Source organism: Manis javanica, chromosome 6, assembly GCF_040802235.1.
Source record: "Manis javanica isolate MJ-LG chromosome 6, MJ_LKY, whole genome shotgun sequence".
NCBI lineage: Eukaryota > Metazoa > Chordata > Mammalia > Pholidota > Manidae > Manis > Manis javanica.
In genome coordinates this window covers 111,676,432-111,690,655 of record NC_133161.1, presented here as the reverse complement: position 1 = coordinate 111,690,655, position 14,224 = coordinate 111,676,432, and the positions used below count along the sequence as shown (strand labels likewise).

At 33.7% G+C, this 14,224-nt stretch overlaps 1 protein-coding gene across 7 annotated transcripts in view; it reads right to left on the bottom strand.

Moving 5' to 3' along the window:
• The window catches only part of RDX (radixin), a 101,219-nt gene that overhangs the window by 30,984 nt on the left and 56,011 nt on the right, over positions 1-14,224 (bottom strand). For all 7 annotated transcript variants that reach the window (XM_037026666.2, XM_037026667.2, XM_073239273.1 and 4 more), the window contains 3 exons: positions 5,485-5,645; positions 4,560-4,652; positions 683-925 (listed from right to left, as the gene is read on the bottom strand). In XM_037026666.2, the coding sequence (XP_036882561.1) occupies positions 683-925; positions 4,560-4,652; positions 5,485-5,645 (497 nt within the window). The remainder of the gene's footprint in view (positions 1-682; positions 926-4,559; positions 4,653-5,484; positions 5,646-14,224) is intronic.

Below are 14,224 nucleotides of genomic sequence, written 5' to 3'. Positions count from 1 at the left end.
AAGTTTCAATGTAGATGTTATAGAATGTTACTACGAGATCTAGTATCTACACTATGAGAAGCTTCCTCCAAAAGTACAACACCTTCCTCCGAAAGGTGTTGTAACTATCACCTCATTTTCTTTTCTTTATTAATATTAAAGATTTATACCAATTAAAATATTAGAGAACTTAGCTGGAAAAAAGGTCTAATAATATGAAATTTTTCTATTTTGATCTAATTTACATTACATTATTAAATTATATGTTGCATTTAAGTTGTCATTTTGCCATTATAAAATCTGAACAAATAATTCAGTTTATGTAATGTCACACATGGTGCCTATTAAATTACTATTGCTTTTTAATGTGTACTACACAGTTTAAACACAAAATTAATTTGTTTTGTAAACACAGCATTAAAATACTTCCTACTTTTACTGTGGGTCAAGCCATAATTAAGGAGTAACTTACTAGCTAAGGCCTGATTACGCAGGGCCAACAAACATTTGCTAACAGGGTCACACAATGAAGGAAGTGAAAGAATGTGACTGTGGGCCAAGCACTCACAAACCAACACAAGACAAGTTAGTGTTAAAGTCTCCCCAAAATCATTATAATGATCCTTTTTAATAAGTTTGTCTTAATAAATGAAGAAAATGCAACTGTACTTTAAATGTGCATACAACTGCTAATTCTAAATACCTGGAGCTGTTTTTTAACGCGCTCATTTTTCTGTGTTTCTGCCACGCGCTCCTCCTCACTCCTGTGGTCCACCACTCCTTCGTTTGACAGCTCGGCACTGGCCTCGGCATTGTCCTCATCATGTTCATCGTGTTCATTTTCTGTCGGAGGAATGACCGGAGGGGGGGGAGGGGGAGGAGGAGCAGACATCACAGTTTTTAACTCTTCTTTGGTCTTTTCCAAGTCTTCCTGGGCTGCAAAAGCCTGAACATCAAAAATAAGTTTATCAGTTACTTAACCTTAAGTATTGGTGATTTAAAAAATCAAGTTATCATTCCTTTCTAGTAGAAATTACATTTCAGGGTATTGAAAATAGGCCCTATTTGATGAAAGCTCTTTTTTTAGGAGTGATAGAATTTTTAAAAAATCACTTTGCAAACCCTAATAAAATTATTTATTCTGGCAAAGTTGATCAACTGTTGCTAAAATTGTTATGCAAATGACTGATGAGAAATGGGTATTAGTATAATGCCAAAGAATGACACATCTAACAGATTATATTTAGCCACAAGGGAGCACATGTACCACACAATGGAGGAATCAGACTGTCATTACTCTAATCCAACGATCAATTAAAATCACTACTGGTAGGTTAACTGCACATGAAGTGTCTTCTGACATGATGCAACAGGAAGTAGCCAACATCACATTGTTTGGGTGATACACTGTGCCAGTTTGCCTGGAAAGGTCCTGCTTTTACGCTGTTGTCCTGCTATAATTATATACAATTTAATTATAGCTTCACTCTCAAAAATATTCTAATTTGGATTATATTGCAGTCTCACCCATGAGGCGTTATAGCCAAAAACTTTTAACTTGAAACCTTTAAGCTTTTAGGTCTATCTTCCAGTTTATAGGAAATATTGATAAGAGGCCAAACTGAATGTCACCAAGAAGCGACTAGACAAGAAAAGGAGGAGGGACAATTTGCAGGTCCCTTTAGGAAATCAGTATCATAAAAAGAAGGCCTGTGCTACTGTAAAAGAGAGCAAACGTATGTGATGAGAAGTCCCACTTTGCACACTAGCTTGACAAATTAGCAAAGAGATTTTTGAGTCTATTTTGAATATAGTCTACCCAGAAATAAAATCACAAATATATGGTCAATTAATTTATTACAGAGTAACCAAGAATATATAATGGGGAAAGGACAAGTCCCTTCAATAAATGGTGTTGAGAAACCTGGACAGTCATATGCAGAAGAAAGAAACTAGACCACTGTATTACCATACACAAAAACCCAACTCAAAATTGTTCAAAGATTTGAAGGTAAGACCGGAAACCATAAGACTCCTAGGTGGAAATCCCCTTGACATTGGTCTGGGCAATGACTTTTTGGATTTGACACCTAAAGCAAAGTCAACAAGAGCAAAAATAAGCTCAAACAAAACCTTCTGCAAAACAAAGGAAACCATTAACAAAATGAAAAGGCAACCTACCAAATGTGAGAGGATATTTGCAACCATTTATCTGCTAAGGGTTTAATATCCAAAATATATAAAGAAACCATATAACTCAACACCAAAAAAAGCAAAAACAAAAAACCCTACAAAAACAATCCTATTAAAAAATGGGCCAACAGGTACATGAAATGGTGCTCGACATCACTAACCATCAGGTAAATGCAAATCAAAACCGCAGTGAGATAGTCCCTCACACCTGTTAGGGTGGCTATTATCAAAAAGACAAGACTCAAATGTGTTGGCAAGGATGTTGAGAAAAGGAACTCTAGTCACTGTAGGTATGTAAACTGATGCAGCCAATATGGAAAATAATATAGAAATTTAAAAAAATTAAAAATAGAACCATACAATTCAGCAACTCCATTTCTGGATGATTATCCAAAGAAAGCACTAACTCAAAAACATCTGCACCCCCAGGTTCACTGCAGCATTATTTACAAGAGCCAAGATATGGAGACAACCTAAGTGTCCATCAGTAGATGAATGGATAAAGAAAATGTGGTATGTGTACATATACATATGTACATACATACACACACACACACAAACAGGGATATTATTTGGCCATAAAAAGAAGGGAATATTGCCACTTGTGACATCATGGATGGACCTTGAGGGCTTTATGCTAACTGAAATAAGTAAGAGAAAGACAAATATCATGATGTTACTTGTATGTGGAATCTTAAAAAAAAACAAACCCCAAAATGAAAAATAAGCAACAAGAAAAATTGAACTCACAGATACAGAGAACAGGGTGGTTAGCTGGGCAAAGTGGGAGAGGGGGCTAAAAACTCCCAGAAATAAGTCATTGGAATGTAATATACAACATGGGAACTATAGTTAATAATACTGTATTGTATATTTGAAAGTTGCTAACAGAGTAAAGTTTTCATCATGAGAAAAAAATATTTGTAACTATGTATGGTGATAGCTGTTAACTAGATCTGTGGTGATCATTTTAGAATATATACAAATATCACATCTGAAATTAATGTAATGCCGTATGTCAATTATAGCTAAAAAAAAGCTTGATATATTCTAATGTTAGATGAGATGAAAACTGACCAAAATGATACAGTATGTATAGTATGACATCACTCTGAACATAAAACCATGTGTACACAACACGCAAACAGGAAAAGATCCTAGAAGGACATGCACTAAGGTGTTAAAAGAGTGATCCTCGTTTGTGGGAACATGATTTTGTGTGTGTACACATTTTCTAATTTTTACAATTTGCCTTTGTGATATGTAAAAATTTATGTATCTTTAAAATTCTAATGAAGAATGTAGGTTAACAGTTTTACTTTGATGGAGTTATATATACACATATATAATTCTCAATATATCAAAAACTTCCCTATAAAATTTCAACTGCAAAGAAATTTAAGAGTGAAAGAAAAGCATATTCACATTTATTACATAAAAGTCATGTAACTACACACTTTTGAGTGTAAAATATTATGTTGCATTGAGGAGCTAATGGTACTTAGTTTGAATTGAACTCTTATTATGTTATATTCTCCACCCCTTCAACAAAAGCCTGACTTTTCAGGCATTAGCACCTACTATGACGGTTTATCCAGCTAAAGAACTTCTATTAGACATCTCAGTGCCATCCCCACTACATTCTTCTAATTCAACTCTATATCCCATCATTTGGTTGCCATTCCCTTTTGAGTCTCCCACAAAACGTCTTTCCACAATTCCTGTTCCTTTTTATTCTCATAGTCACATCTTCAGCTCTCAAGCAATCTCAGCTACTTATCCCAATCCATCCTTCACAATGACTGCTTAATTATTTTTGTAAAACCATTCCTGATCATGTTACATACTATTTTGATATTTTTGGATTCCAATAACTACAGACATTCCCATCATCTTACCTTAGGAGGACACTTATTTAAAGCCTTTCAAAGCTTAATTTCATCTCTAATTTTCAACTTTCCTCTTTAACTTTGAAGCCACATCTCCCAAAATTTCTGAACCCGTTTTCTAAGCTCTGTTCACTTACTGGTGTCCTCACATCTGTCACGTACTTTCATACTTCCTATACTCATTCAGTTCCCTGTCTAGAATGACTACCTCTTTACTCTCTAACCCACTCCCAATTTTTTCTGACTCAAAGTGAATTTATTATTCAAGACTCAGCCTAAGCCAATAAGGGTTTCCCCAGCATCTGCCTCATTCCCAGATATAAATCACTTCTTGTACGTAGACTAATATTCACTGCACTATACACACGTTCATACACACGGGTATCTTTTCTTGTCTAAACTGTGACAGTCTGATATGCAGCTCCATAAATCCGGCATACTGCTGGACACAAAGCAGGCCCTCAGTGAATGACAGTGAGGGAGCGAACAGATGGTTACTTTGTGCTGCCACTCGGTAGCTTCCTCTTCCTTCTTCTTCTTGGCTTCTTCCAGAAGGGCAATCTTGGCAGTGAATTCCGCGAGTTCTGCTGCCTAAAATAAATGACATATTTACCAATTCTAAAAAACTTGATATTTTTCCAATAATTTATATTAAGTCAACAAAGCTTTCAAAGTACATGCTTGGACGGTTTTACATGTTTTTCTTAGTCTTCCATTTTAAAAAGGTGATATTTCTTTAGGATTATAAGTATCTTCTTTGTAGTAGGTCTAATGAGCTAATAAGGAGACAAATTTAAAAAAAAATTTGTATTATTCTATAGACAAGTAGTTATTCCTCTTTCAGTACCAGGAACTTAAAATGTGAGATTTAGGAACTATTTTTTAACTTTTATCAATAAAGTTTTTGCTGAACTCTACGAAAGAAAAAAATTACACTTAAGTAACACTTTGTGGCAAGTGGAGGAATCTGAACCTCACAAAGACCCAAGGACACAGAGCATGTAAATAACCTGAGTCAGTATTTAAACCTAGTATCTCCTAAGTGTCACGCCTACTCATTATTTGCAAAGTTACTAAACAAAAAATCCAATCAATTATGGCCTACAGTTACCTTGTAGGAGTTAGAATATATTATCAATTTCTCTAAAGCTAAATATGCCAGTGGCCTATGCAAAATTTAAGTGAACCAGAATCTTTTGTTAGCAATACCTCCATTTATCTTTTATTCTGTTTCATTCTCAGGTATTTTTTTAAAGGTGGAAATAAAATTTTCAGATTCATTTCCAGACTTTGCTATTAAGTTAAAAGTAGTTTTGGTTTGCTTTCCAAACAGTATACTACAATTAATTTTTACAAGGTTCACTCCATGCTTTTGTCTAAATTTTTCTTTTTCTCCAGGACAGAACTAAGACAGCTTCTTTACCAGCTGTTCCTGGTTCTTCATCTGGTCAGCAGCTTGCTTGGCTATAGCAGACTTGGCCTCTTCCGCAGCTTGACGCTCCTTTTCAAGCCTTTCTGCTTCTTCTTTTGCTCGTTTTCGTTCCTGGTCCAGTTCTAGAGCTTTTCGAGTCTGTTCTTCTAGTTCTGCCAAATATCGGTATACCCCACCAAACAATGATTGAGTTCATTTATTCTTATATTCAAAAGACACAACATAGTAGCCAGGTATCTAATCTGTATTAAGTCCCTAAAAATCAGCACACCTGCAAATGAACATACAGCTTGTTTCTAACTTCACAAAGCCTAGAAATTTTTAAAAATCTATTATGCACTTTAAAAATGCAAAGACATGAAAATCCTCTGTAATTCAAGTTAGGTCATAAATCCAGCATATCCTTTATTTTTTTAAAGTAATCTCTCCAAAGTTTTGACCTAAGCAATTTGCCATCTCTTTCAAAAATCTGTAAAAAAAAAATACTTTAAAATTTATATAAGCTTTTACTTATCTAAATCTATTAGTAGTAAACATAAGAAATTAAAAATGAAAATAATACCTCCTGATTCAAAATAGGAATTGATATGAATTACTGAAAAATTTGAGCTATTGGTGTATATACACTCCTTGTATGAAGACCAGTAATATTTGGAGATAAATGACATGAATTTTAATCCTTAAATGTAGAGATCATAGAGTTCTCTTTTTTTATTCCAACTGAGTTGAATGAGAAAGGAAAATATTACTAGCACAAAGCCAAAAACAAATTTAATGGGTTTAAAAGTACTAATGTTAAGTGTCACTCTAACAGTCCTTGTTTAACAGCAAGGACATTCTGTAAGAGAGGACAACAGAAAGCCACCTACTGAAAGGATGTGATGTCCAACAAGGAGTGACTTTTTCTTTCTGTACTCTTCAGAGAAGGGAAAACTGAGAAACTGTATGTCAGGAGGTTTGAAAGCTAACTGCTAACTATGTGACCCTCCTTATCATTCTTAATTTTATTGGCACTGGTCAGAAATAATTTCAGTAACTACAGTTAAGGGTTGGGAGGTTTTGAGAGGACTGGGAAATGACTGGTTAGGCTTTAAATTCTTGATAAAATAATGTAAAAATTCTATTTGGCTATTTAGCTATAAAGATGAAATGTATATTAACACTGGATGTTACCACAGCTAAAGTCTAAGATTATTCATTTTAGAATTTGCTTTCTAAAAGTTGGACATCAAGCTAACCTACCACATTTTTCTTACAATCATTCTTTCCATTTGGTGACTGATATATAAAATAAAGCTCACAAAGCTCATGGCTTTATTATTCATGTAAACAAGCAAATAGCTAGAGAAAAAGTTACAGATAAAAACAATGTGATATTTTCTCTAATAATAAAAATTCTTTCTGTAATATGAAATAAGAAAAATAAGTTTGGGTCACAAATTTTAAAATAAATATTCACCAATAGTCATTATTTTCTACCCTTTTTTTTGTAGTATTTGAAGAATGGTAGATAAGGCAATGGTTGTTTTGTGGTATGTTAAGAATTATACACAAGTTTAATTTTTTAAATGTTGAAAATGAACTGAAAACTTCAAATCTACTCTAGTTTCTTCTAGAAAGTATATAATAGACATATGTCCTATATGGGACAATCGCTATACAACCCATGAATGACTTGTTTCTTTCCTCTCCAGTTAAAAGATTTAGAACAGAGAATGACAAACTATGGCGCACTGACCAAACCCAACCCAGTGCCTTCTTTTTGTAAATGAAGTTTAACTGAACACAAACCCTCTTTCAGTGATATACAGGCTATGCCCTCATTTATTTAGGTATTGCACACAAATATTTTCATGCTGCAATGTAGAATTGATAGTTGATAGGTACAAAAGAGATCAGGTAGCATGTAAAGCCTCAAATATTTACTATCCAGGCCCTTTACAGAATAAGTTTGCAAACCCATGAATTAGATTATTTCTATGAAAAAAATGTCTCTCCAGACCCCTATAGTGAAGGATTAGATGAGAAAGGTAAATACTATCATGATTTATAAGTCTACAACTTTTGAGGTCAGGATTGTGGGAAGAAGGTACCAAGGAAACTGGCTTCTTTTAGAAGATCAGCTCTTTCAGAATGAAGGTTACCAGAATAAATTGCTTCTCTCATTAATAGTGTCACATTGATGTGGAATGTGTTTAATTGGGAGACCTTTTAGGTCTAAGATAAAGCTAATAAAACTTGTGAAAGCCTCTTTTCCTTAATCAGGTTTGAATACAAGCTTATTTGATTTTGACAGATGTGAGATTTTCCAAGCCAAATGATCTCTTATGTTAGAGGACAAAGCTTAGAAACTATATAATTGCAACAGTATAGAAAAAAAAACATATTGATAAGTAAAATATCCTAAAAGGATTATAGATTTTTCTTCCTCTTTCCAGTCCAAGGGAATAGTTAATTACAACATTTTCTAACCATGAAAAGAACTAATATTGTCATAAAACAAAAGTAAATATAAATACTATAATAATTCTTTGAAATCATAAAATTAGGAATGTGATTATAAATTACTGAAAAAAACAAAAAAACAAAAAATCTATACTACATCTAAGAAAAGAAGTATTATACTACCATAAAAAAGTAAAGAATCTCTATTAATACATATATAGTAATTTTCAAGATATTGCCTGAAAACAGCAAGGTACAAAAGGATATACCTTCTATGTAAGAAAGAAGAGGAATCAAGAATACGTCACTGTGTGTATTGCATACTTGCTTACTTTGCATACAAAAAAGAAAAAACTCCCTTGTATCTGAGGAATCAAAGGCTGGAGTTCAGGGCCCTTTATGATAGAGGGACCCAGTAAATATTCAGCCATTCAGATGACACCCCCAAAAGGCTATAGATTAGCAGTGAGGAAAACACAGAAAGACACCAAACTTAACAAGGTCTGAAATCAAGCTCAACTCTGCCAAGGTGATGTGCACATATTCTGTCAGTCAAAAGAAAATTAAATCCTCTCTAAAGGAAAATAGCATCATCGAAAGTCTCTATAACTTTTCATACAGAATGTTGAGCATTCAACCAAAATTATCAGGCATACCAGGATACCAGGAGATGGAACCAACTGACCCTCTTCAATTCCCAAAGCCCCACAAAGAAAAACAGACTTTCAAATAGGCCCATAGATTATGCATATATTAGAGTTAGCAAACAAAGATGTTAATACGATTGATACTGCTTATGTAATAAAACTGTAGGAAAAAAAATAGAAAGGCCTAAGGAAAGAATCAGAAGTCCAGAGGAACACTGACAATAATGTAGAAACTGATTTCAGGCATCTTACAAACCTTGTGCAAAGATGCCAATTGCTAAAGTCCTCTTTATAATTACTAAAGTTCAATTATCAATCTCTTCCTTATGATTATGAACATATTCTCCTTTGCTATCTTTTAGAAACCTCATTTTACCTTTACCTTTTAGGTCCATGAGCTATACCACTTCCACAGAGAAACATCTAAAAATTCAAGATGTCTTTGACAGAGACCCAGATACACTACTAATTTTATGTTAGCAGAACAGCAAGCCCCTAGAATCATGCACTGAAAAAAACTTTGAAAAAGCAAACATTTATGACCACCAAAAAAACCCCAGCAAAAGTGCAAATGCGAAGAGCATGTGAAGAAACTCCTGTGGTTGAGAATTAAAGAAAAGGCCAGGCGTGGGTGGGGTAGGGAACAGGGGCAGGGAGGACCCAGTAGAAAAGCTGAATATAAATGCCGAATTGGAAGATCAGTCATGGACCTTGTCATCACATGCAGAAACTGTTTTCACACCCTCAAACAGCAGAAAAACATCCCAACAGCTAATCATCTTTCTCTCTTGGGCTTCCCAACTAAGAACTTCCTCTCTAGAAGCTCTCCATTCAGAAAAGGATTATGAATAACCAGAATGGGAAGCCAAGAAGATAGGAGGAAAGGAAAAATATAGTTAATATAGCAAACATGGAGAGAAACTACCAACCTGGAATGATCCGGGAGGGGTGTCACCTAGCAATATCCTAAGAGAAGAAGGTATATGCTGTGATACAGGCAGAACATCCTAACTGGTGACTCAAACTATGAAGCTCAGTCTTGGCAGATAACAAACACTTCTGGAAATTTAGTCTGTCCTGTTACAAACTAAATGGCTCCCTATAATAACTTTCTCAAGTAATTATTTTCCTTTTCTCAACCTCAGGATGATAAAGTATAGAAGAATGCAATGTATAGCAGTGAATAATTAATATCATAAAAGATAATGCAAAATCTTAATATGGAAGCTATGAACTGTCTTGTCTTTGAAACATGCTTCCTTCCTACTGTGCACTGAATTGCAAGTATTCTGTTGTACACCCGTTACTCAATTATGAGACATGTCAGTTACAAATCTTTCTAGATACACCTAATAATTGAAAAGTATGGCATTGGCAATAACATAGACAAATAGATGTGTGGAACAGAAGAGAGTCTAGAAACAGACCTATATATATATATGCAATTTTCTGGAACTATGACAAAGTGATGCTTCAGTTCCGTGGGGAAAGGACAGTCTTTGCAATAAATGAGTCTGCATCAACTGGAAATACATATGGGAAAAAATAAACCTTGAGCTTTACAAAAATCAATTACATATGGATTGTGGACCTAAATGTTAAAGGTAAACAATGTTTCTAGAAGTCAGTAGAGAATAATATATTCACAACCATAAGGAAGAAAGTGATAAATGAATTAAAATTAAAAGTTATCTTCATTAAAAGACACCACTGAGAGTAAAAAAGTAAACCATGAGAATTTTTTTTACAACACACATAAAGGACTCCTACAGATCAATAAGAGAAATAAAATCCATCTTTTTTAAATAGGCACCAGATATGAAAAGGCCATTTACAGACAGCTATAAGCATTTTCAAAAGTGCTCAAAGTAATCAGTCATCATGAAAATGCACTGTAGTTACTCCACTCACCAGTGAGTGGCTAAACAAACAAAACAAAAAAGAAACCTTGACACTAACAAGTGGTGAAAGTAATGGTGAAAAAATGTATAGCAAATGAACTTTCATTCACTACTGATAGCAATGAAAACTGACACATCACTTTGGAGAAATGGTGGCACTATATAGTATAGCTGTGTATAGCTGTGATTCAGCAATTCCACTCCTAGTTGCACAGCTCTCAACAATGAACAGAAAAGTGCTATGTTCAGGAATACTTATAGCAGACTAATTTGTAAGAGCCCCAAACTGGAAATATCCCAAATATCATCATCAGTAGAATAAATTGCAGTATATATGTGCAATAGAATATTATATAGCAGTGTAAAAGAAAAAATGTAGTTACATGCATAAGTTTGAGCAAAAAGCTGCCAAATATAAGAGTACAGGAATTCATTTATATGTAATTCAAAAACAGGCAAGACTATTCTTAATTACAACGCCAACAGCACAAGCAACAAAATAAAAAATAAATAAATTGATCTCTATCCAAATTTAAAACCACTGAGCTTCAAACAACACCATCAACACATGAAAAGATTACCTACAAGATGATAGAAAATATTTGCACATCATTTATCTGTTATCTGATAAGGGACTTGTATCCAGGCATATAAAAAACACCTCAATAACAAAAAGACAATGAAATTGAAAAATGGTCAGAAAATCTGACTACATTTTCCCAGAGAAGATATATATATAAATGGCCATTAAGTATATGGGAAGATTGCTCAACATCATCAGCCATTAGGAAAATGCAAATCAAAACCACTACGAGATAGACTTCACACCCATTAGGATACTACAGTTCAAAAGACAAGCAGTAACAAGAGTTAATGAAGATGCAGAGGAAATCATACACTGCTGGTAGGAATGTAAAATGGGAATAGTCCCTTAAGGAACCAGTTTGGCAGTTCCTCAAAAAGTTAAATATAAAAGGTATCATATGACTCAGCATTTCCACTCCCAGGTTTATACTCAAAAGAAATGAAAACAGGAATACACAATAACCAGTACACAAATGTTCATTGCAGCATATTCACAACAGCTAAACAGTGGAAACAAACTCAAATGTCCAACAAGTAATAAGTAAAATGTAATATATTTGCAAAATGAAATAATATTCAGCAAAAAAAAGTGTTTGATACAGGCTACAATGTGGATGAACCTTGAAAACATTATTCTCAGTGAAAGACAGTCACAAAAGACAACACAGTGAGTGGAACCATTTAAAATGCGTTGGACTTGGGGAGGGAAGATTGGGAAGAAATGGGAGTGACTGCTAATGGGAGTGGAATTTCTTTTTGGGGTGATGAAATTGTTTTAAAATTGTGGTGATGGCTGCACAACTCTGTGAATATACTTTAAAAGCCATTAAATTCTACACTTTGGCCAATTGTGTCGTATATAAATTTTATCTCAACAAAGCGATTAGAAAAAAGTAGGTGAGACTAAACTCTATGATTATATAAATCAGAATGATATGAGTCACATTTGGAGTGAAAAAATGACTGGGAAGGGACACAGGGAGGTTCCTTGAGTCCAGGTAATATTCTTCATCTTGTTCTGGGTAGTTAGAGGAATAAATTCACTTTGTAAAAATCTGTTGGGCCTTACACCTAAGAGACAAGCACATTACTATACCTATGCTATACTTCAATGAAAAAAGATTAATGTAACTATAAATTAAAAAAAAACTCAGGAAACGAAGTTGGGGATTATTTATTTCCATTTTAAAAATCAGGAAACGAAGGACCTGGAGAGGTTAAAATGACTTGCTTATGGGCTTATTCTAAGTTAATTCTAATTAAAGCTTGGCTCTTATCTATAAACAATGCATACCAAAGTGGACAACCCACTCCTACTCAACAAGCACTATTTTATTATACTATTATATTTACTTCTTTCAAAGAACTTAAAAAAACATAAAAGGATTTTTATTATGTTAACTTTACTACTGTGGCCTTCCTCAATAAAATGTAAGCTACATGACAGCGGGGACCTTATTTGTTCAATACTGTATGTCCACTATCCAGAGCAGTGCATATTGGGTGCTTAATAAGTATTCAGAATTAATGAAATCTCTATACCCCAAGTTTTCCCTACAGTTTCCTATTGTTTGTCTTTTCTAATACCTCTTTCTAAGAGATTTGTAGGAACAGTAAATGAATGCAAGTCTGCTCAAATATACTCATCAATGTATCTTAAAGATGGTTAAAAAAATGATAAAGGAAGATGATTCAATGATGATGAATTCCGGTATGTTAAAATGATAGAATGGTTCTACTTCATGATTTGTGACTAATTTCTAATAATAATGACTTCAATAACAAATTTAAAAAAAATAAAATGACAACAATGAAGTATAGAGAACTTTTTATTTCTTAAACAAATCTTAACAAGTAACATGACTTAGATATGGTCAGAGTTACTGCACTTGAATGAGAATTTTGCATAAATTACAAGACAATCATGCAGATTTTAAGGACAGCCTGGAAAAACTTTTATTATCAGAAAACAAAAAACAAATTCGAGGATGTCCTTTGCCTTAAAATGACTGATGTGAATTTGTCTTGATAGGGATTGCTCTATATTCTTTCTTATGTTCTTCCTTATATTCTTTAGTGTTTCTTTACTTGAGTAGTTTTCTGTGTGTAAATCATTAATATTTTTATTATACATCCTAAATGAGATTGAAAGATTTAGTAAGTACCTATTCTCTTAAAATTTAATTATGTAAATGAAAATGTGCTATCATTCAATCTTTTCTTCAAAATCAGACCAGTACCATAAATTTCTTTAGATTTTCCTTTCAAAACAGTTTAATATATCCCAGATATTTAAAAGAATTCTTCCTCTAGAAAGCATTGCTTATACTATTTGCATGACACTTAGTCCATATTACCTCATTTAATTAAAATATTTTTATGTATATATATCTTATTTCTGCCAATGACACAGACTTCCCTCTCATGCATACTATATATTTGTATTCCTAAAATGCAGCAAAAAATAGGCACTTCATGAACGACCACTTTAATCAGTGATAAAGACACCAAGAGTGGCAGAAACAGTTGGAATTCAGGAAATAAGTTCTACCCTTGTGTTGTGGCCTGCAAGTAAGTTTCTTTATTACTCCTGGGCTTTCAACTAAATAGCTTGAGATCTTTTCTAGCTCTGACAAGTGAGGCTTCTAATGAGGCAGAATAAAACACAGGGTTTTTTTTTTTTAAATTTCTTCTCTTAGAAATATTATTTCCAAGCCTCTGGGAACTGGAATGATCAACCAGTTTGTGAATTCATAGCAATCTTTGTGACTTTCTTCTCTAGCTACCCATTTGCAAATTATTCTACCCACTGTGCAAGAACATCTGCCCACCATGACAGGCTGGTATATGGAATGAAAATAAACCTTAAATAAAGTTATTTTTTATGGCTTAAATACATTATTATTTAATAAACCTTAAACAGAACAAACCATATTCTACTTTCAACAGAACTAAGGGTAGATTCTATAAGCTGTCAGGAAAGCAGGTGTTAACTCATTTTATAAACAGTGTAGATTTCATGTTAACCCCCACAGATTCTACTGCTTAGGAGGGACACATCTTATTTTGCTCAATACCTTTTTCCTTTCATTCTTCCCACTATTTGTTGTTTGAAAGTATTTTATCGAAGAGCTTACTTAATAGAAACCACTC